This window comes from Ovis canadensis, chromosome 9 (assembly GCF_042477335.2).
Source record: "Ovis canadensis isolate MfBH-ARS-UI-01 breed Bighorn chromosome 9, ARS-UI_OviCan_v2, whole genome shotgun sequence".
In the NCBI taxonomy this organism is placed as follows: Eukaryota; Metazoa; Chordata; class Mammalia; order Artiodactyla; family Bovidae; genus Ovis; species Ovis canadensis.
Genome location: NC_091253.1, coordinates 13819285 through 13843799, shown reverse-complemented (window position 1 = coordinate 13843799; position 24515 = coordinate 13819285). Strand labels below are relative to the sequence as shown.

Sequence of the window (24515 nt, the reverse complement as noted above, 5' to 3'; positions counted from 1 at the left end):
AAAAATAGAAAGAAACTACAATGAGGTATTGTCTCACACCAGTCAGAATGGCCATCATCAGTAAATGTTTGCAAGGGCATGGATTAGAGGGAACCCTTCTACAGTGTTGGTGCGAATGTAAATTGGTACAGCCACTATAGAGAACAGTATGTAGTTTCCTTAAAAATAATAGAGTTACCATATGATCCAGCAGTCCCACTTCTGCACATACATCTGGAAAAGATGAAAACTCTTAATTTGAAAAGATGCCTGCAACTCACTGTTCATAGCAGCACTGTTTATGGTAGTCAAGACATAGAAGCAACCTAAATGTTCATCAACAGATAAATGGACAAATATGTGGTACATGTATACATTGGCATATGCGGTTCAGTTCAGTCACTCAGTCGTGTCCAACTCTGTGACCCCATGGACTGCAGCACACCAGGCCTCCCTGTTGATCACTGATTCCCAGAGTTTACCCAAATTCATGTCCAGTGACTTGGTGATGCCATAAAAAATAATGAAATAATGCCATTTGCAGACATGGGTGGACCTAGAGATTATCATATTAAGTGAAGTAAGTCAGATAGAGGAAGACAGATAATCATATGGTATCTCTTATATGCGGAATCTAAAAAAGAAAAAATACAAATGAACTTACTCACGAAACAAAAATAGACTCACATAGAAAACAAATTTATCGTTACCAAAGGGGAAATGTTGGGGGAAAAGGAATAAATTAGGAGATTGGGATAGGAGATAAAAAAACCACTATATATAAAATAAATAACAAGGACCTATTGTATAGCACAGGGAACTATATTCAATATCTTGTAAGGAATTATAATGGAAAAGAGTCTGAAAAGGAATATATATGTAATTGAATCACTTTGCTGTATGCCTGAAATGAATACATTTTAAATCAACTATACTTCAATAAAAAGTTTGTTTTGAAAAAATGTCTTAATAGAAGTCTTTGGGAATCTTATCTCCTGATAATGCAAATATTGAAGGAGTTGAGTACAGGGACCCATTTCTACTCTATTTTTTTCCATCTTTCATTGCCAACTGGCCAGTTCTTGCCTGAGTAAAGGCAGCAAAGAACCACTGGCACACATGAACCTTGTGGTTCTTTTCATATTCTTACCTTGAAATTCTCAGGTTTTTATGGGCACCATGTTCTGTAAGTTACTGTCGGCAACAGTTTCTGGCATGTTTTGCTCCAATATAACCAGGGTCACCATTATTTTCTTAATAGTTCTGTGTGTGACTCTGTTGCCTGCTACCCAGTGACTTAGCCAGTGCCACATATTTTAGAATTTTGTTAGGACAGTTCTCTAATTCTGGTATTAATTTCTGTATTGAAGAACAGGCTGCTGTAAAGGGATACAAAAGTGAAATAGCTTAAATGAGGAAAAAATATATTTCTTCCTCAGGTAACAGGCCTACTGGTAGAGGTGATAGAGATGCTATGTTCCATGAAGGAAATGAAGACGTGAGAGGTAAACTACCAAAATGTTGCATTTGGACTAAGATCCTAAGCCTTGTTTTAGTCATTGTGCTGTACTTAATCTATATTAATCTCTTCCTGGTGGCTAGTGAGCTTTTTGAGGTGTCGGGAACTTACCTGGGCCTTGACCTCTTGCATTTGCTAGCTTATAGTAAGTGTTTAGTAAATGAATGAATGAATGAATACCTATTTTTTTCTGAGTAAGTTAAGGCATAGAGATCTAACCAAACTTGACACACAGTCAGGGCTAGAACACAAGAATACATGTACAGGAGAAGCTGTCTTAGAGAAGAGACTACTTCCATGAACAGGAAATATATAAAGGCAGTATCATTTTGATCTCCTTACAAATAGTTACTGTAAAAATCTTTTGATGTGATTATTAAGCTTTAACAATTAAGGAAGGTGGTAAAGTCTATATATACATGATGGAAAGAAGAAAAAAATCTGTGAAGTGTGAATGTGGTCTTCATTCTAACATTTTTAGTACCTAAAATAATTATACCAAAGGCAAAAGACTTTTTTAAAATTTAAGCAATAAATATTTGGAGTGAAAAAAAATATCCACAGTGTATCCAGGCACCTTTTTGGTCAAAATATTTTAAATAGCTCATAGCATATGTGTGTATGTATATACACACACGTTTCATATCTATTTATCTGTGTGTGAAGTTTCAGAAATCATTTCTTCTTCCAAGGGAATGACATATTTTAAAATGATGAGTTCTACATCTTAAAAATTGATAAGCTTAGGACTTCCTTGGTGGTTCCAGTGGTTGGGAATCCACCTGCCAGTGCAGGGGACACAGGCTCGGTTCCTGGTCCAGGAAGGTTCCGCATGCTGTGGGGCAGCTAAGCCATGTGTGAAAACTGCTGAGCCCACATGCCTAGAGCCTGTGCTCCACAGTGAGAGAAGCCACCACAGTGAGAAGCCCGTGCACCGCTACTAGAGAGTAGCTCTCACTTGGCGCAACTAGAGAAAACCTACACACAGCAGCAAAGACCCAGCACAGCCAAAAATAATAAATAAACAGAAAATTCTTAAAAAAGTGAAAAGCATATACTGTTTTGGGTATTTCATGAGGATTGTTTCTGAACCACTGAACTAAGAAAATACTCCTCTATTTATTATTGTACTTTGAAGTGTACACAAGTGAATCATAACAAAGATAATAGTTACTATTGATGTGTGAAACTGAATGAAAACAAATCTCTAACCCTTATTCCTAAGCCTTATGGAGGATATGGATCTTTTGGATAAATTGAAAGTACTAAGTAACTAAAAAAGCATAGGTTTCCTTAAAATGGACATTTGCATGTCTCCTATTTTGTTTGAGATGTTATTTTTTCTTTCTCATAGGGGGAACACTATTATTTTAGCAAGAATCACTAACTGGAAGTGCAGCATTGGTTATTTAATGATATTAAAATGAAGTTTTGATCAGCAGAGGTAAGACTATGGCATTTCTTTTGCATTTAATTCATAATAGATCAAAATATTTGCTAGATTTCGATGAAGAACTGTTTTAAGAAATGCGAAGGGTCAATATTATCCCACCTGCAAATAACAAGTTAGCCTTCCCAAGCACCACGGATGTCAGCAGAAGACTCAAGACTCCTCCTGGGTCAGAGAAAAGGACAGTTTGTATGTGGGGCAGTAGCAGTGGCTAGAGTACGAGGCAGCCTGCATCAGAGTAGTTTGTGTTACATGAGAGGACGCCTGAGCTGAGGTACCTGAATCTTTCGTGAGGGACAGTGAGCCTGCTGATTTATGCCTCAGAGGAGACTTTATCACACGGGACAGTAAAAAGATTTGCCCTTAGCTCCAGTATGAGACACTGTCCCTGATTCCTGATGCTCTGCTAAACGTGTCCTTGAAAAATAGTCTGAAATAAAGGCAGTTAGTGTCTCTGCTTGCAAGACGTGCAGAAACATAAGGACTCTCAGAACTGTCTTTCGACACTTTCTTACTACATCAAATTGCTTTTTAAAGTATGTATTATTGATAAGGATGATTGCAGTGATGCTTTTTGAAATGGTGTGAAGATGGAAACTATTGAAACCTAACAATAGGAGATTGTTTAAATTATAATATCACAGTATAATAGTTATTAACATAGATATTGGTAAAAATAAATGAAATAAGCAGATTAAATTAAATGTATACATAATTTGATCCTACTTTTATAGAAATTGTACAAATACACACACATATAAAGAATATATACCAAGTATGTATTTCAATGGATAGAATTATAAATGTTTTCTTTTTTGCTTGTCTCTCTCTTTTGACCTCTTGAAAATGAACACTTTAGACTTTCGTAATGAAGGGAAAATTGTTTTTAATTAAAAAATGAGCAGTCATTTAAGAACTTCACCTGACAGAGAAAAGGCTTCATAAGTTTAAATGGGAATTAAAGAATGCCAATTCTTTTTTTGACTCTGAGTTGCCTTTATGTGAAGTGCAGTGTAGAACTAGAAGAGAATAATTAGGTAACTTAATTTTTCTCTTAAAAAGTTACTTTTTACCTATGATAAAGTACAGAGTTACTTTTAACAATTTGCTGTGTTATTTATTATCACATAGTTGTCACAAAGAGAAACAAATCTTAGAAAAGCATTCAAACAGGGCAGATCTTCTAGGGTAGTGCTATTTAGTATTTCCTTAGTACATATGTATAGTGAGTACATACGTATAGATTCTGGTTCTGTACAGTCAGATCATGCTAAGTTAGGAGCACTAAATGAATTGTCTTCATATTTATTTCCTGCCTGTGTATCATACTCTGAAATATGTTTAGTGTTAGTGATTTTGTAAGTTGGCATTTTTTTGTGCTTCTCATGATTTTTTTTCCCCTACTTTAACCAAGGTGCTGTTACCAGATTTGTCTTCTGAGTATAAACTGAAAATGACTGAAGTTCAAGCAATGGTAGAATTCTCCGTGGAGCTAAACAAGTTCTACAATGTGGATTTATTTCAGAGAGGGTTTGTATTTTAATGTGAAAATTATGTATTTTGCATAAGATAAATTGTACAGTTTTCATTTAAATTTAAGTACATACTTTTGTTTGAGCATATATAAAGAAAACAATGAGCTATGTTCAAGGATTTTCTTAGTGAAATGTTATTTCTAAATAAATGAGTATTATTCCTATGGATTTAATGAAGATTCTGGATATATTTAACTTATGTTTATGAATTTGTGCTGAGCATTGCAAGGACTTCACTGAAAATTGATAAGAAAGATTTCATTTCTGCTTTTTTAAAAGATGACAGTGTGTGGGCTTTCAAAAAAGCGGAATATACACACACAATATACATACACAGAATAGCTGAGTAGGAATACAAAATGATGAGTCTTTAAAAAGTATGTATAGAAAGTGCTCTAGGAATCAGAAGCGAAAGACCTCTTTCTGGGCTAGCATATCAGGAAAGGCCCATGACAGGGGGATAGGGTCAAAGCATGGATAAGAGTGATAAGAAGAGGGAAAGGTGAAAGACCCTCTTGGTGGGAGAAAACATTGTGAATCCAGTCCTAGAAACAAGAATGAGCATGTTATTTTAGAGTCCTGAGAGGCTGGATATTTTCTGGTAGAACTGCAGAAGAAAAGACAGCAGAGGAGAGGTTATGTTGTGAAGGGCTTTTGTTGTCTGGAGAAGAGTTGATACCAGGGATTGGGGTAGCCACTGGTGGTTTCTAAGAACGGATGACATGGTCACCATTATTACAGTTAGTACTTACTGGCATATGGAGAGCATGATGATACTGAATGGATGGTCCAGCAGAAGAAACAGAGGCCCAGGGACAGGGTAGAGGGGCTCATAATATCTCAGGACATAAACCTGAGTCTCTACGCTGGGGATGGTAGTGGTGGGGCCATGACTGGGGAGATGATGAAATAAATAATCCTATTGTTGATTGTTTATTCGGCTTTGCCATCTTGTTGAAAAAACAAAAACAGCTGTGGTCTGCTCCACATGGTCTCTCACCCATCAGCAGAACAGCCTGGGTTGCCCCCCTGGCAGAGGGGCCATCCAGGAGAGCAACCAGAAGGTGCAGGGACCCGCACTGACACAGAGCCTTCCCAGGGCTTGGCTGGGAGCTCTTTGGCCAGTGAAACCTCTGTAAAACTTGATGGGAATTCTGCGTGTCTGGTATGGTTGATTCCATGCTCTGAAACCCATACCCACAGTTGTTTAGTGAGACATGACTGCTCTCTAGATGAATCACTACTGTGTGGAGATCAGAATTCTGTGGGATCCTGCATTTGAACTTCCTGAAAGCCGTTTGTCAGGCTGAAAATGTCTACTTAGACACTGCCCTTAGCTCTTTTGGAGATCTTAAGAAAGGGATTTACAGCTACACCCTTGGTTAGATCTTTGTATGAAGTTTTATTTTCCAAACCAGGAAGTCTTGATTCCTCTCTGTTTTCTCTAGATTCAGCTTATAAAATGACCAGGTGTTTCTTTAGCTCATCTCTTTCTTGCAGAACCTTATTGTACTTGACTCAGAGCAACCAAGTGACATTTTCAGCATTCTGCCAGAAAATTAGCTTGCTCAAGCCAAAAAGTTTCTTTTAGATACAGTCTAACTTCTTTTAAGTTATTGTTTGAAAGCATAGTCACCAAAAATTTATCACTGCAAAACATGGGTCACTGTTTTTTTAAGTTTCATATAGTTTCCTCATTATTTTTCTTGCCTTTGTAACTGTAACTACTATTTTGGTCCCAAAGTCAATGACATGTATTTTGTTTTTATTAGTACCAATTTCTGTATTAGTTATTTATTACCACAGTAATGCAGCTAACAAAAAACCCAAAGCCTCAGTGGCATCACAATGGTAAACATTTATTTCAGTTCACAGATGTGTGGACCAGCTGGATGGTTGTGCTGATCTGGGTTGGCTGGGCTCACTCACAGTCGGCTGGCAGGGAGCTGTGTGGTATAGAACGGACTCACCTGGGTGCACTCAGCTCTGCTCTGTCACCTGTCATTCTGCAGTGTTGTTATCACCGAGGAGGCAGGAGTCCAGAGAGACAGAGAAACCTTACAAAAAGACCTAGGCTTGGCACTAGCTCACTGTCTTCTCTGCCACAGCATACTGCCTAAAACAAGTGGTCAGGCCAGCCCAAAGGGATGGGGACCTCCAACCCACTTGTTGTTGAGAATCTTACTGTGAGAGGCATGGATACGAGGATGGGTGAAAAAAAAAATTGAGGACCTTTAAAAGTCAGTCTCCCACATATTTTAATATTTTTTGGGGATTGTTATTGATTTCTGTGAGACCTTTTGAGGTTATTAAGTGAAAGTGAAAGTTGCTTAGTTGTGTCTGACTCTTTGTCACTCCATGGACTACACAGTCCGTAGAATTCTCCAGGCCAGAATACTGGAGTGGGTAGCCTTTCCCTTCTCCAGGAGATCTTCCCAACTCAGGGATCAAACCCAGGTCTCTTGCCTTGCAGGTGGATTCTTTACCAGTTGAGCCACCAGGGAAAGCCAAGAATACTGGAGTGGGTAGCCTATCCCTTCTCCAATGGGTCTTCCTGACCCAGGAATCAAACCGGGGTCTTCTGCATTGCAGGTGGATTCTTTACCACCTGAGCTATGAGGTTATTAAGAGTAGGATTTAATGACTGATTCCATGTGGAGGATATTACAGAGACAGAAAAAACATTAAAAAATATGTATGTGGAGGTATGTCTTTAATGATGTCGAGGATTACTTTGAAATAGCTCAGCAAAGAAAAAATTTGCATATGAATCATATATGGCAAAATCTTTTTCATTGGTGGAAAATGGGCAGTGGGGGTTGAGTTCACTGCTCTACTTTTTACAAATTTGGAATTTTTAATAAAAAATTTAAATGATAATGCTGAAGTTTTGCATCACATTGACTTGGACAATATTAGTGATACTGATGTACATAATGAAGTTACAAGGGATCGTAGTGTGGAATTTAAGGTTGGTTCATTTTGTTAGGTTGGGTGTGAGGTAAGATCCAAGTAGAGACAGTTCATAATTGAAGATATGGAACTGGAAATACGGTCTAAGTGAATTGCTCTTCCATCTTACTGTCAGCCATCATAAGCATAGCATGTATGATTGCTGCTTTCATTTATTTTTTGTTATTCTGCAGTCTAGTTTCCACATCCATTGAGGACTCTTGAAGAATGTAGTTACTGATCTTTGAAAAATCTAGAAATTAGAGGCTTATTGTTTTTAGATATATTACTTGTTTATTTGTAAGAATGTTTTCAAGGATATAATTTAGTCTTTTTTCTATTCTGATTTAATTAGTTCCTACCTTTTAAATCTTTTCTTTATGCTTCTTATTGAGCCTTTACTGCCTTTGCCATATAAGTCAGTTAACTTGGAGCTTGTGTTTGCTGTTAAGTAACTGTCAGCTTTGGTATATAAACAGATACATTTATCTAAATTTATATTTAAATGCTAGGAAATAAAATATGTCTTTTCCAGTTTATGTTCTGTATGTGAAATGACTTTTTAGGAGACTGAGATAAGAAACTTAAAAATTCAAGTAATGAAATGGAGGCAGACCTCAGAAATACTGCAGGTTCAGGTTCTGAATACCGCAGGAAAGTGGGTATAACAATGAAGTCACGTGAAGTCACGTGTGGTTGCTCAGTGCATATAAACGTGATGTTTATACTAAACTGTAGTCTGTTACGTCTAAAAATACAATGTACATACTGTAAGTAAAAAGTACCTTAATGCTAGAAAATGCTAACCATCATCTGAGCTTTTGGTGAAGCATAATCTTTTTGCAGTAGTCACGTCAAAGACTACCTATCACAAATCACCATAGCAAATATAATAGCAATGAAAGTGAAATTTTGTGAAAATTACCACAGTTTCTGTGGCACAGAGACACAAAGTGAGCAAATGCTGTTGGGAAAATGGCACCAATAGGCTGCTCAGCACAGAGTTACCACAAAACTTCAATTCGTAAAAAACACATGATCCACAAGGTGCAGTAACTGAAATGTGATAAAATGAGATCTGCCTGCAGTCCTGTGGAGTATTTTACTTCAGTGTTTTAAAAGTAACATCAATACCTGAATAGCACTGGAGTCACATAGCCCAGCAGGAACTAAATGGAAGTGAAGTGTGAATAAACACTATTTGTGCATGTTTGGTGACAGTACCTGTCCTGCACATCCCTAGGGCTGAGTGTTTAATTTTGCCACTGTTTTTACACGATAAGAAAGCAGTTAGCCACCTGCTTATTTAACTTATATGCAGAGTACGTCATGAGAAACGCTGGGCCGGAAGAAGCACAAGATGGAATCAAGATTGCTGGGAGAAATATCAGTAACCTCAGATATGCACATGACACCACCCTTATGGCAGAAAGTGAAGAGGAACTAAAGAGCCTCTTGATGAAAGTGAAAGAGGAGAGTGAAAAAGTTGGCTTAAAGCTCAACATTCAGACAACGAAGATCATGGTATCTGGTCCCATCACTTCATGGCAAATAGATGGGGAAACAGTGGAAACAGTGTCAGACTTTGTTTTTTGGGGGTTCCAAAATCACTGCAGATGGTGATTGCAGCCATGAAATTAAAAGACGCTTACTCCTTGGAAGGAAACTTATGACCAACCTAGATAGCATATTAAAAAGCAGAGATATTACTTTGCCGACTAAGGTCTGTCTAGTCAAGGCTGTGGTTTTTCCAGTAGTCATGTATGGATGTGAGAGTTGGACTGTGAAGAAAGCTGAGTGCCGAAGAATTGATGCTTTTGAGCTGTGGTGTTGGAGAAGACTCTTGAGAGTCCCTCGGACTGCAAGGAGATCCATCCAGTCCATACTAAAGGAGATCAGTCCTGGGTGTTCTTTGGAAGGACTGATGCTAAAGCTGAAATTCCCAATACTTTGGCCACCTCATGTGAAGAGTTGACTCATTGGAAAAGACTCAGATGCTGGGAGGGATTGGGGGCAGGAGGAGAAGGGGACGACAGAGGATGAGATGGCTGGATGGCATCACCGGCTCAATGGACATGAGTCTGAGTGAACTCCAGGAGTTGGTGATGGACAGGTAGGCCTGGCGTGCTGTGATTCATGGGGTCGCAAAGAGTCAGACACAACTGAGCAACTGAACTGAACTGAAACTCCAGGCAGGCACAGAGAGAGAACATGTGACATCTGATTAGGTCTGTTTTTTTCTGTAATTACATCATTGTGTCCTAAATGGTAAATAAATCGTCAAGATACTAACAATATAAAGAAAAACTGCCTTTATTTTCATTTTAATCTGTTCTTTCTTTTTTAAAATACAGTAGATTGTAAACTCTTGAAAACAAAATGAGACTCTAAAGCATTGATTATAAATTTGATGTTATTTAATGGTATGTGGATATATGTCTTATAAATGAGTGCTGTGAGAGCTCAGTATAATTAACTTGTTTTGAGTTTATTTACTAGCAGTATATGATTTCAAGATGGTGGTCTTCCCAAATGACTCTTTCAAAATTCATTTCTTAAAAGGGCTTAAAGTGGAGAGGAAATTTTGCTTTTTAAATATACGTGGAAGATTGTTGTTTGGACATCTGCTCTCAGCAGCATAAAGGATATGAAAGTGGGATTAAATTGAAGATATAACAACTAAAGTTAGGTGTTAAACTGGAGGGGAAATTTCCTCTCTTTGGAGACCACTGCAAAATTATTAGAACATTCTTTTCCTGGAATTCGTTAGGATATTGCTATCTGTCATAGTCATCTGCACAGTTTGTTACTAATTCAAGAAAAGGTGAAATACTTTTGCCAAAATGTAAATTAATGCACTGCTTTCTTCAATGAGAAAGTCTTGCTTAAAGAAAAAAAAAGGACTAACTAAAATTGTGTGCTCTGAGATAGGGTTGATTTACTTTATTTCACTGCAGATTGATAACATGTCACGAAGATGCACCTGTGTACATACCACAGTTTAAAGAACACAGCTTTAGAATTAGTGAATGGCTTCTAGAATGAAGTTGAGTTTAATTCATTTCAGAAGGAGGCAAATGGACTAGCCTTGCATGCGTGCATGGTGCTAAGTTGCTATAGTCATGTCTGACTCTTTGCGACCCCATGAACTGTAGCCCCCCAGGCTCTCCGGCATTGGATTCTCTAGGCAAGAATACTGGAGGAGGGTACCATACCCTCCTCCAAGGGATCGCCCCAACCCAGGGATCGAACCCACATCTCTTACGTCTCCTACATTGGCAGGCAGAGTCTTTACCACTAGCACCACTTGGCAAACTGGGACTAGCATTAGGTATTCTCAAATATTTAGCAAGTGTGAGAACCATGACAAAGTGTTAACATGTTGTAACAGTCTTTTGAAAAGCAAGTGAGATGTTATCAATTTGTTTGCAGGTGTTTTGGGGATAGTCTGTAATCAGCATAAAGCAAGTAAGGGAAACTAGTGTGTGATAGTTGAAACAATGTTGATAGTAATACTGTTGTTTTTTATTTTCTTTAGTATATAGGTTCTCCTAAACCAGTTTAATTACATACCTGTAGCTACAACTGCTTTTCCCATTCAGTCCTACACCATTTCCTTGTCATAAGCTATATTACTGCAAGATGAGTAATATATTATGATCTGGAAATAAAGAAGAACAAGGATATGGACTTAGAATTGTTTTCTTAAATTGTAGTAACATCGCAAGATAGTGGAACTGAAATCCTCTTAGGAAAGGTTTGTGGAACCCTAGAAACTAGATTCCATACAACAGTCTTTAAATGCTCTGAACTAAATAAATCTTAACTCCTTTCCATTTATGATTCTGAGGTTGTTAAACTCATGAGAAGTTTATAGTTTGATTTTAAAATGACTGTCAGCCAAAAGAGAAAATTGCATGCTGATTTCTTTGGATTACTGACATTGATTACAACCTTGGAAAAGATAATCCCTTGCCTATAATGTCATGTATATGTTGTGTAAATTTCAAAAATTGGGGACTTATGATTAAGTGGTACTGATTGGGACTCACAAGAAACCACCTCAAGTTTTCTTCAAGGCCTTCGAAAGTGTCTAAAATTGTCTGTTTTTTCAGTAAGGTATAAGAACTGAGAATATTCTATAAGAAGTTAATCAGTTTTTCATATTAATGAATCAGCCACTCTATAGTCAGAAAGTTAGTTTTCTCAAAAGCAGTTTGCATCAGTTATTAGACTATTTCTAAATCTTTAGATTTCTCTCATTGTTGTGTCCTATCTCATTTTTAAAAAGTGATGCCATGGTATAGGTCTGCCATTTGTGACCTGTGTGAAACAGGACATCTGCATTCTTTGAAGAATCATAACAATTTGATAGTGATTGGGATCCCCAAAATTAGCCAGTACTGGCCTTGATTGACCTGTGTTTGGAGTATAAATAAACAGAAAAATTAAATTGTGAACTGTGAAAAAAATATGGAAAACAGAAAAATAGTGTAATGTTAATGTTGTCAACTAACTAGAAGGAAATCTTTCCATTAAAGGACAGTTTTTATTATAAGAAATGTCTACACGAAAATCAAACCATAAATGACTTTCATGCAATGCAAACAAACACCTGTGGGAGGAGAAACATGAAACTTATGAGTTTGTGTACTCACAAATTCAAATTTAATGTTCCCATATTACTGCAAATAATTAAATTATGAAACAGTTTACACAAAGATGAATTTATTTATGGATCAAATATTTAACCCAGGGACTATCTGTATGGATTTTATGAGAGTTCCACCTGTAAACAACAAGATGTTCTCAAACAGGTAACCAACAAATTCAGCTCAGTAATAAACAAGAATAAATCTTTCCTGATCTTAATAAAAACTTTTTTGAGACGACAAGTGAGCCCTTTATTTTCTTGACAATATTAAAGGATAGATTTTAAATGTTAACATATTGTGGTAAAAAGTTTGCATTTCAAAAATTAAAAGAGTTCTCTAGGTATCCGGTTTCAAAAGATTTTACCTAAAAAGAAATATGAATCTACTCAAACTTTTTTCTTAAAATTACTCATGATCCTACAATAACACAATATCCCCTTCAGGAAAAATACAGTGACCACAGTATTCTGTCTTTAGTAACTGTAGGAAGATATTCTAAGAAAATTCTGCATCTTAGAAAATATACTCTTTATTTACTCTTTTTGAATATATTACTTGTGATATGTTCTGAACAACAGGAGAGGGAGTAAAAATTTAGAACTCTAAGGAAGTTGTAATAGGGAATTGGCTTTGAAACATATTAAAATGATAAAATAAGTCAAATAATACATTTGTTAAGTTAAATCTTAGGGTTCTTTAAATTTTGCTCATTTTGAACAGATTATTGAATTGGCTTTCTAGAGTTATTAATAAAATGGAAAAGGAGAAAGATGGTAGGAAAGTAATTGTTAAATTCGGCATCTTATCTAAATGTAAAGCACAATTTTAAAAAATGTATTTCTATAAAATCTTATACCTGTATACTAATGTTTCTGAAAAACTTAATTGCTTTCTAGTGAAATTAAAGGTTAAATGTGGTTATTGGGGAAAAAAAGTAAGCAGGCTAACCAGCATTAACATAGCAAAGCAAAGAATGGAAAACATCAGTAACATCAAAAACTATAGAATAAGATGACAAATACAAACATTTAAAATTATTGTGACCATAAAACTCAAAATAGTTTTAAGTTTTCCTGTGTAAAGGTAGACTTTTGGATTTTAAATATCCCATGTTTTGAGAACAAATGCCTACAAATTAAAAATTCTTACTTGATGAATTGAAGCTTTTATCGTTATGAAGGGAAATGATTGGCGAAAGAAATGGCAACCCACTCTTCAGTATTCTTGCCTAGAGAATTCCATGGACAGAGGAGCCTGGTTGGAGTCCATGGGATTGCAGAGAGTCAGACTTGACTGAAATGACTTATTGCATCATTTATGAAAATTCTTTTATATCCTAATAATGCTTTTTGCTGTTAACTTTGTTCTAATATTAGTATTGTAACATCAGTTTTCTTTTGGTTAGCATTTGCAAAGTGTACCTTTTACCATTCTTTTATTTTCAGACTTTCTCTATCCTTGTATTTTAGCTTTGTCTGTTGTAAACAACATACAGTGGTGTTTCCTTTTTCATTCTTTAGAGCATTCTTTAACTGGAACATTTAGTCCATTTATAGTTAATGTGATTGTTGATAATGTTTGTTTTTCTATCCATTATCTTATATTTTGTGCTTTTTATATACCCTGTTATATTTTTTTTCCCCATCTCTTTCTCTCTCTCTTTTTTTCATGTTCTGATTTCTGCAGAGATATTCAGGTTTATTCTTTGAGAGAGATTTTCCTTTTCTTATGTCTGGCCCTTGGAAAATAGCAATCTAGGACCACCTTTTGTTTCTTGAAGGAAAATTTTGAAACACATAAAAGTACAGTAAACACATATAAACCAACCATCTAGCCAATAATTATCAAAGTTTTTTCCTCTTTATTTTACCTCCTTATTTATTTTTTCGATATCTTAATGTAGGAAGGCTTTTGTTTTTGAAAATATGCAAAGTCATTATCACACTTAAAGAAATTTTAAAAATAATTTCTTGATATCAAATAAAACAGGCTTATCATTTCTTCAGTCATCTTATAAATGTATTTTTATAATTTATGTTTGATTCAGTATCCCACCAAAATTTATAGGTTGCAGTTGAATGTTAATGTCTCTTAATTTTTTTTTTTTAATTTATAATTGCTCAGTTTAGGCTTAATTAAATTCCAATAGTTTTAGGTGCAGAGAAGGCAATGGCAACCCACTCCAGTACTCTTGCCTGGAAAATCCTATGGGGTCGCTAAGAGTTGGCGTGACTGAGCGACTTCACTTTCACTTTTCACTTTCATGCACTGGAGAAGGTAATGGCAAACCCACTCCAGTGTTCTTGCCTGGAGAATCCCAGGGACGGCGGAGCCTGGTGGGCTGCTGTCTGTGGGGTCGCACAGAGTCGGGCACGACTGAAGTGACTTAGCAGCAGCAGCAGCAGTTCATAGGTGATACTGTGTTTTTCCTGTTACATTACACCTGAGGGCATAAAATGTCTCTTTTCATAAATTTGAGTAAGGTGTTGTCAACCTGATACATCCATTATGGAGTTCCAATCACCTAATTGGTGGTACGTATTGATAACTTTTGTCCAGAGTCATTGTTTTATATTACTAAGGCTTACAAAATGATGATATTCTGTTATTTCTTATGCACTTACTGGCTGTAATTCTGTGATGAATTTTACCTCATTAACTATTTGGTTACTTTGAAATACAGTTTAGAAAGAAAGGCATGGCAGATGTTTTATTCCTTTCTTTATTTATTAGTTTTCAGAATATTGTGTTGTTGCCCTACTGCTGCTGCTGCTGCTGCTAAGTTATTGCCCTAGCATCTTTCAAATATAGTTAAGTTTTTATTTAGTACAGGCATACCTTGGAGATATTGTGAGTTCAGTTCCAGATCATCACAATAAAGCAAATTTCACAATAAACACATTCCCAGAAATTTTTTTATTTCCTGGAGCATGTAAAAGTTGTTTATACTATAGTCTAAAAAATTAAATGTGCAATAGGATTGTGTCTAGAAAAACAATGCACGTACCTTAATTTAAAAATACTTTATTGCTAAAAAATGCCAACCATCCTGTGAGCCTTCAGGGAGTTGTAATCTTTTGGCTGCTAGTCTTGCCGTAGTGTTGATGGCTGCTGACTGATCAGGATGATGATAGCTCAAGGTTGGCATGGTAATATGACAAAATAAGATAGTGAAGGGTGCCCCATTGGTTGACTCTTCCTTTCACCAACCATTTCTCTGTAGCATTTAACAATGTTTGATACCGTTTTGTCTGCAATAGAACCTCTTTCAGAATTGGAGTTAATCCTTTCAAACCCTATCCCTGCTTTATTAACTAAGCTTAATATTCTAAATCTTTTACTGTCATTTCAACAGTCTTCACAGCATCTTTGGTAGATTCCATCTCAAGAAACCACTGCCTCTGCTCATCCATAAGAAACAACTCCTCTTCCATTAAAATTTTATCATGAAATTGCAGTAATTTAGGCATATCTCAGGCTCCACTTCGAATTCTGGTTCTCTTGCTATCTTAACCACATTTGCATCTTAGTTCCTCCACTGAAGTTTCAAACCCCTCAAAGTCATCCATGAAAGTTAGAATCAGCTTCTTCCAAATTCCTTATTTTTTTCAAACATTATTTATTTGTTTGGCCTTACTGGATCTTAGTTGCTACACTCAGAATCTTTAGTTGCAGCATGTGGGATCTGATTCCCTGACCAGGTATCGAACTCTGGGCTCCCTGCATTGGGAGCGAGGAGTCTTAGCCACTGGCTCACCAGGGAAGGCCCCAACTCCTATTTTAATATTGGTGTTTTGACCTCTTCCCGTAAATCATGAATATTCTTAATGGCATCTAGAATGATTAATTCTTTCTGGAAGGTTTTCAATTCACTTTGCACAGATCTACCAGAGGAATTACTGTCTCTGGAAGCTATAGCCTTACTCCTTGATCCATAGGCTGCAGAATAGATCTTATGTTATCAGTAATGAAAACAACTTTAATCTTGTTGTTCATCAGAGCTCTTAGGGAACTAGGTACATTTTCAGTGAGCAGTAACATTTTCAAATTCATCTTTTTTTCTGGGCAGTAGGTTCCAACAGTGGGCTTAAAATATTCAGTAAACTGTATTATAAGCAGATGTTATGTCATCCAGTCTTTGTTGTTTCATATATAGAGCACCAGCAGAGATTTAGCTCTAGAACTTTCAGAATGGTCAATGAGCATTGACTTCAAGCTAAGTCACCAGCTGCGTTAGCTCCTAACAAGAGAATCAGCCAGTTCTTTGACTCTTTGAAGCCAGGCATTGACTTCTTCTCTCCAGCTATGAAACTTCTAGATAGCATCTTTTTCCAACAGAAGACTTTTGTCTGCATTGAAAATCTGTTGTTTAGAGTAGCCATCCTCATGAATTGTCTTAGCTAGATCTCCTGGGTGACTTGCAGCTTCACCTTACACTTCTGTCATGGAGTTGGCCTCTTTGCTTAAATGGCTTGAACCAGCTTCTGCTGGCTTCAAACTTCCCTTCTACAGCTTCCTTGCTTCACTCAGCCTTTGTAGAATTGAAGGTACTTAGGGCCTTGGTCATCGGAGAAGGAAATGGCAACCCATTCCAGTGTTCTTGCCTGGAGAATCCCAGGGACGAGGGAGCCTGGTGGGCTGCCATCTATGGGGTCGCACGGAGTCGGACAACTGAAGCGATTTAGCAGCAGCAGCAGCATCAGGGCCTTGCTCTGGTTTTAGACTTTGGCATGAGGGAATAGTATAGCTAGTTTCATCTTCTCTTCAGACCACTAAAACATTCTTCATATCAGCAGTAAGGTTGTTTGCTTTTCTTTTCTTTCATTCATGTGTTCACTGGAGTAGCACTTGTAATTTCTGTCAGGGCTTTTCCTTTGAATCTACAGCTTGGCTATCTGTTTGGCACAAGAGGCCGAGTTTTCTGCCTTGAATGTGCCTTCCTCACTAAGCTTAATTAATTCTAGCTTTTGATTTAAAGTGAAAAACAACCAGCTCTTCCTTTCACTTAGAGGCCATTGTAAGATTGTTAATTGGCCTAATTCCAATATTGTGTGTCTTAACTAGGAGGCTTGGGGAGAGGGAGAGAGGTGGGGGTACAGCCAGTTGGTAGAGCTCTCAAAACACACACAGTATGTATTAGTTCAGTGTCTTTTTTTTTTTTTAATTTTCTGTTAAAAAAATTTGGCCCAATTTTAAAAATTTGTTTATTTATACTTTTTGGCCACGTGGCATGGGGGAATCTTAGTTCCCCAACCAGAGATTGAACCTGTGTCCCCTGCAGTGGAAGCAGATTCTTAACCACTGGACTGTCAGAGAAGTTTCAGTTCACTGCCTAATATGAGTAGTTCCTAGTACCACAAAACAACGACAAGAGTAACATCAAAGTTCACTGATCACAGATCACCGTAACAAATACAATAATAATGAAAAAGTTTGAAATACAGCCTGAATTATCAGAATATAACACTGAGATACAAAGTGAGTGAATGCTATTGAGAAAATCATGCCAATAGACACTTGACACTTGGTTGCTACAAACCTTCAACTTTTAAAAAATAAAATATCTGTGAATGATGTTGTTGTCTCTCAGTCATGTCTGACTCACTGTGATCCGGTGGCCTGCCACACGCCAGGCTTCCCTGTTCATCACCAACTCCCGGAGCTTACTCAAACTCATGTCCATCGAGTCAGCAATGCCATCCAACCATCTCATCTTCTGTCGTCCCCTTCTCCTCCCACCTTCAATCTTTCCCAGCATCGAGGTCTTTTCCAATGAGTCAGTTCTTCGAATCAGGTGGGCAAAGTATTTTTATCATACTTGGGTTATACTGCATCATGACTCTTATGTTCAGAGGAGCCCTGTGGGGTGATTTCTGCAAACTTCTCCTGGGATAATCCAGGCAGTGATCGTCTCCTACTATTGCTAGTTGTTTCAGACTCTAGTGATATTCCCTGTTCTAGATTTATACTCAGCCGAGGGGCTCTAGTTCCTTTTGATGGGAAATAGTGTTTAGAGATCATAATATATATGTTAAAAGTACACATTTTTATTGAATCATTGTTTCTAGGCCTCAGTTGACACAGAAATTTTTTTAAAGAAAAATACTTCATAAATTTTTACTATTTTCCTGTTCTAACTTTTGATTTTTTTTAAATTTTATATTTCTGTCTCTTTTCACTTACACTGAAAGTCTTGGTTCCTAATAACATAGTTAGTCATTGCTTTATTCATGTATGTGTAGATATATCTAAGATAGTTTCAAAATAATGGGAGCAACATAACCAGCAAGACTATTGATGTTGTTTGGAACCTGTCTGGGGTTTTCTTTCATTGTATCTCCCCGAGGAACAGGCACTGAAAGTACTGTATTCAAAAATCACTTGAAAGTACTCTGTGAAATTGCAACTAAGTAGATGCACATTAAGTTCAGTTATTTTAGGGTGGTTTAAGGGATTGTGTTTTAATGTATTTTGCTTTTTTATCAAAAGATTTTATGATTCCAAAATAAAAACTCTGAAGTACATTTATTGAAAAGGACCTTATTTTCATCCCTGTTCCTTCTCTTCACCCCCATTTCCCTGTCTCCCCACCTATAAAAGCCATTTTATTTTTTATTAGTTTTGTGTATGTCCTTCCTTCTTATTACTTTTTTTAAAAGGCAAAAAATACATAATCATATCCTTTATTCTCAAAGAAAGGTAGCATAATATACATATTCTATACTTGATTTTGTCTGTAAAAAATGTATCTTAGAGATCACTGCTTTGTAGTATATATAGATATGCTAAATACAGATATGCTAGGGGTGAAGAACCTGCCTGCCAGTGCAGGAGACATATGAGGCATGGGTTTGATCCCTGGGTTGGGAAGATCCCCTGCATGCCAACCCACTCCAGTATGCTTGCCTGGAGAATCCCTAGGACACAGGAGCCTGGCAGGCTATGATACACAGGGTTGCAGAGTCAGACACAGCTGAAGTGACTTAGCATGCACACACACATATATAGATATATGTATATAAGCTTATGTTTTATAACTGTGTGGTGCTGCACTGTAGTTTATTCAGCCAGTCCTTTATTGATAGACATTTTTTTCTCGAGTTTTCTTGTTGCAGTTAATACTTAAGTGAATAGCCTTATGCTACCTCATTGAAAATTTTTGCTAAAGTATCCTTGGGAGATATTCTAACAAGTGTGATGCTAGGTCAGAGAGTAAATATGGATGTTTTTGGTCTCTGTGGCTAAATTCCATTCCACATGGGCTTGCACCCTTTTACCTCTCCAGCAATGCAGAATTACTTTTTGCCTAGACTGTCATCAACAGAGTATTTTGTCAAATTGTTGAATTTCCCTCAGTGTGATAGATGAGGAAAGATAGCTCATTAAAGTTTTAATTTGTGGTTTTTTAAATTATAAGTAAGGTTTAACATTTTTTCATGTATGCATTTCTTTTTTGGCAAACTATTTATTAATATATTTTCCCCCTTTTTTTAGGTTATTGGTCTTTTTCTCTGTTTTTAGATGCTCTTTATATATTAGGAATATAAGCCAGGTTTTTAAAAGTAAAAGTAAGATTTGTCTGAATGGATCAGCAGATTCCCTCAGGACAGAAACAGCTTCATTGCCTTGCCTGCCTGACTGAATTTTTTTAATAATTCCATACTATTTTGTTATTTCTTCAATAATCTTATAATCTTTATTTGGCAGTTTGGGTTGTTTTCTAAGCAAGAAGTTCTAAATAGCCTAGCTTACCATGGCCCTTAAAAAGGAACTATTTTATCCTGTGTTTTAAAAATTTTACTCCTTGATATTTTATGTAAAAAATAGTTAACATATGCACAGTCTTGAAAGTAGCTAACACACACACACAATTGAAAGTTTTCCTCATTTTTGGAGATTTGTACCTTAAAGTACCATTAATTCTAATTAAAAAAATGTGTTTAGAGTCATAGTAGGCTGCTGTTACAAATGCAAAAGGAACATCGTTTAAAATAACATATGTAGTTACTACCAGTGGTTTGTTTTCCCTGTGTCTCTAGTACTTAGCCCAGTGGCTAACACATTGGTGGGTCCTCTATAAGTCATGAATGAATGGTACATGTATGTATTATATGTACACACGCACTTTTAAGATCAGGAAATTTTAAATAAGATACTCTAATGGTATACAGTAAATGCAGTGTTGTTTAAATGTCTTTGAACTAATGTGTACAAATTTGTTATAATTGTGGGTGTACACTTATAAGTAGGTCATAGTTCCTGTGTTTAAAAAGTTTAAAATGAAACATATCAGTTGTTTATTCTTAGCTCTTATATGGCATACCTGAATATTTTAAAATGTCAATGTTTCTTTTAATCTTTAATTAAAATTAAAACTTTCCTATCTAATGCCAAAGTTCCTGCTTTTTCCACTTTGATTTTTATTCTCAGTCATCTCATGTTTTCAGGGTGACCTCATCTTAATCTTAACTCAGCATCTTTATCTGTGGCATTTTGCCGGTTCTCTTTAAGGCCGAATTGTGATTTTAAAGGTTCTAAATTTAATTGACCACTCTTTCTCTCACTCTTTAAATCTGGTATTGTCCATATATTCTCTCCCGTGCCATGCTTTCCTAGAAATCATAGTAATAAAAATATATTTTAAATAATCTTTGTATTATTTACAGATTTATACTCTTGCCTAGGAAATCATTAAAGAAAAAATGAAGAGTAAATGTTCAACTCTCTAGTGTCCATCTAAACTCATCCCTGACTTATAATCATCATTTAGCTTTTAGTGACTTAAATTGAAGAAAGTAGGGAAAACCACTAGACCATTCAGGTATAACCTAAATCAAATCCCTTATGATTATACAGTGGAAGTGAGAAATAGATTTAAGGGACTGGATCTGATAGAGTGCCTGTTGAACTATGGAATGAGGTTCGTGACATTGTACAGGAGACAGGGATCAAAACCATCCCCATGGAAAAGAAATGCAAAAAAGCAAAATGGCTGTCTGGGGAGGCCTTACAAATAGCTGTGAAAAGAAGAGAAGCGAAAAGCTAAGGAGAAAAGGAAAGATAAAAGCATCTGAATGCAGAGTTCCAAAGAATAGCAAGAAGAGATAAGAAAGCCTTTCTCAGTGATCAATGCAAAGAAATAGAGGAAAACAACAGAATGGGAAAGACTAGAGATCTCTTCAAGAAAATTAGAGATACCAAGGGAACATTTCACGTAAAGATGGGCTCGATAACAGAAATGGTCTGGACCTAACAGAAGCAGAAGATATTAAGAAGAGGTGGCAAAAATACACAGAAGAACTGTACAAAAATGATCTTCATGACCCAGATAATCACGATGGTGGTATCACTCACCTAGAGCCAGACATCCTGGAATGTGAAGTCAAGTGGGCCTTAGAAAGCATGACTACAAAGCTAGTGGAGGTGATGGAATTCCAGTTGAGCTGTTTCAAATCCTGAAAGATGATGCTGTGAAAGTGCTGCACTCAACATGCCAGCAAATTTGGAAAACTCAGCAGTGGCCACAGAACTATAAAAGGTCAGTTTTCATTCCAATCCCAAAGAAAGGCAATGCCAAAGAATGCTCAAACTACCACACAATTGCACTCATCTCACACGCTAGTAAAGTAATGCTCAAAATTCTCCAGGCCAGGCTTTAGCAATACGTGAACTGTGAACTTCCAGGTGTTCAAGCTGGTTTTAGAAAAGGCAGAGGAACCAGAGATCAAATTGCCAACATCCGCTGGATTATCGAAAAAAGCCAGAGAGTTCCAGAAAAGCATCTATTTCTGCTTTATTGACTATGCCAAAGCCTTTGACTGAATGGATCACAATAAACTGGAAAATTCTGAAAGAGATGGGAATTCCAGACCACCTGACCTGCCTCTTGAGAAACCTATATGCAGGTCAGGAAGCAACAGTTAGAACTGGGCATGGAACAACAGACTGGTTCCAAATAGGAAAAGGAGTATGTCAAGGCTGTATATTGTCACCCTGCTTATTTAACTTCTATACAGAGTACATCATGAGAAACGCTGGACTGGAAGAAGCACAAGCTAGAATCAAGATTGCTGGGAGAAATATCAATAACCCCAGATATGCAGATGACACCACCCTTATGGCAGAAAGTGAAGAGGAACTAAAAAGCCTCTTGATGAAAGTGAAAGAGGAGAGTGAAAACATTGGCTTAAAGCTCAACATTCAGAAAACGAAGATCATGGCATCTGGTCCCATCACTTCATGGGAAATAGATGGGGAAACAGTGGAAACTGTTTCCACTTTATTTTTGAGGGCTCCAAAATCACTGCAGATGGTGACTGCAGCCATGAAATTAAAAGACGCTTACTCCTTGGAAGAAAAGTTATGACCAACCTAGATAGCGTATTCAAAAGCAGAGACATTACTTTGCCGACTAAGGTCCGTCTAGTCAAGGCTATGGTTTTTCCAGTAGTCGTGTATGGATGTGAGAGTTGGACTGTGAAGAAAGCTGAGCGCCGAAGAATTGATGCTTTTGAAGTGTGGTGTTGGAGAAGACTCTTGAGAGTCCCTTAGACTGTAAGGAGATCAGCCCTGAGATTTCTTTGGAAGGACTGATGCTAAAGCTGAAATTCCCAATACTTTGGCCACCTCATGTGAAGAGTTGACTCATTGGAAAAGACCCTGAAGCTGGGAGGGATTGGGGGCAGGAGGAGAAGGGGATGACAGAGGATGAGATGGCTGGATGGCATCACTGACTCGAAAGACGTGAGTCTGGGTGAACTCCAGGAGATGGTGATGGACAGGGAGGCCTGGCATGCTGCAATTCATGGGGTCGCAAAGAGTCGGACACGACTGAGCAACTGAACTGAACCCTTTGTGTATGTGTGTTTGTATATGTAGATACATATATCCTCCATTACATGCACAAACTTATAGTGTAATGATGTTAAAAGAAAAGCATTTGGTTTTACCTTGTAATTTTTTCTATTTAAACTGATTGTTACTGACTGGTAGATTTATACACACACACACACGTATATTCTAATGCAAGTAAAAGTACATTAACTAAATGGAGTAGCATTGACGTTGAATGAAAGTGAATTCTTTCAATATAATACATGTCTTATGTATGAAACCAATTTTTAAAACTGTTATTAATCCTGTGTTTTCTCAAAATTGTGCTTAAGAATATTTTTATTGTCTTTTAAATAAAAAAAATAAACCAGATCAAGCAGTGAAATCCTTAGAATCCTCAGTAACTCCTATTATGATATTCTCTTATTTAAAGTAAGATTGTTTCTGTCTTGACACGTGCCTGTTTCTCTTTGGGTTATATGCAGTGCAGTTGTAATGTTTGATCTGTATGTGGATCTGGTACACTTTTCCACCAATAGTAAAAACTGGGAGATTGATAAACCAGATGAACCTTATTTTTTAATACATATTGATATATAGAAATAGGGGCATTGCATATTTTTTAAATGTTTCGAAGTGACTTCTTTTGTCTCTTTTGCTTTAGTTTTTACCAGATTCGTGCATCTATGAAAATTCCACCAAGAGTTCCTCACAGAGTAGAAGCTAGTTTGCTGCATGCAGCAGGTAAGCCAAGGAATATTCTTAATTCAAAAAAGTAAAACTGAAGCAAGATTATAATGACCAATAATAACTTTTCATAATTGTTTTTATCTTTTTTGTTTTGTTTTTATCTTTTAATTATGAACACAAGATGCCAAAGAGCATCATTCTCATACTTCATATAAGAAATATATTTGAGGCCTCAGTAAAACAGGCTTGATTATATATTCCTTGTCTCCATCTTAGGTTTCTTAGGATGAGCAAGTAAAAGGAAGTATGTGAAATTTCCTGAAACAAACATAAGTAAGGGTGATATCAATTATATCATGTAATACGTACTTTTAACAAATGCATAGGGAATGTGAACACATAATTTGACATATGATCACAAAGCTGTTTTCTGATAAAATTTTATAGTATGCATTTTGAGATTGTTTTTTCACCTACTTTTATTTTACTTGATTAATGAGAAAGGGTCAGAAAGTATAAAATAGATATAACAGCTCTTTTATTTACTCATATTCTAAGGAGACACTCTAGCATTAAAGGATTTGAACCAAACCTAATGGCCCTATGTAATCACTGGGCATTTTTTTCAACTTTCTTGATACAGTATACTCTATTAAGCAGTTAGAAAATACAGTGATTAATGAAACATACCTGAGAGTTTTCCTTTCTAATATGAATTAATAGTTTTCAGTGCATCACAAAACATTAAATAATACCTAATATAAAGCTAGCTCAATGAAGCTATGAGCCATTCTGTGCAGGGCCACCCAAGACAGATGGGTCATAGTGGAGAGTTTGAACAAAACATGGTCCACTGGAGGAGAGAATGGCACACTACTTTAGTATTCTTGCCTCAAGAACAC

At 36.6% G+C, this 24515-nt stretch overlaps 1 protein-coding gene across 3 annotated transcripts in view; it reads left to right on the top strand.

The window, feature by feature from the left end:
* The first annotated feature begins 2852 nt into the window (after positions 1-2852).
* FAM135A (family with sequence similarity 135 member A) overlaps positions 2853-24515 on the top strand; it is a 140183-nt gene continuing 118520 nt past the window's right edge. For all 3 annotated transcript variants that reach the window (XM_069599487.2, XM_069599484.2, XM_069599480.2), the window contains exons 1-3: positions 2853-2942; positions 4363-4478; positions 23588-23667. Coding sequence is in view for 2 of the 3 variants with exons in the window: in XM_069599484.2 (XP_069455585.1) it covers positions 4402-4478; positions 23588-23667 (157 nt within the window). In the remaining variant the exon portion in view is untranslated. The remainder of the gene's footprint in view (positions 2943-4362; positions 4479-23587; positions 23668-24515) is intronic.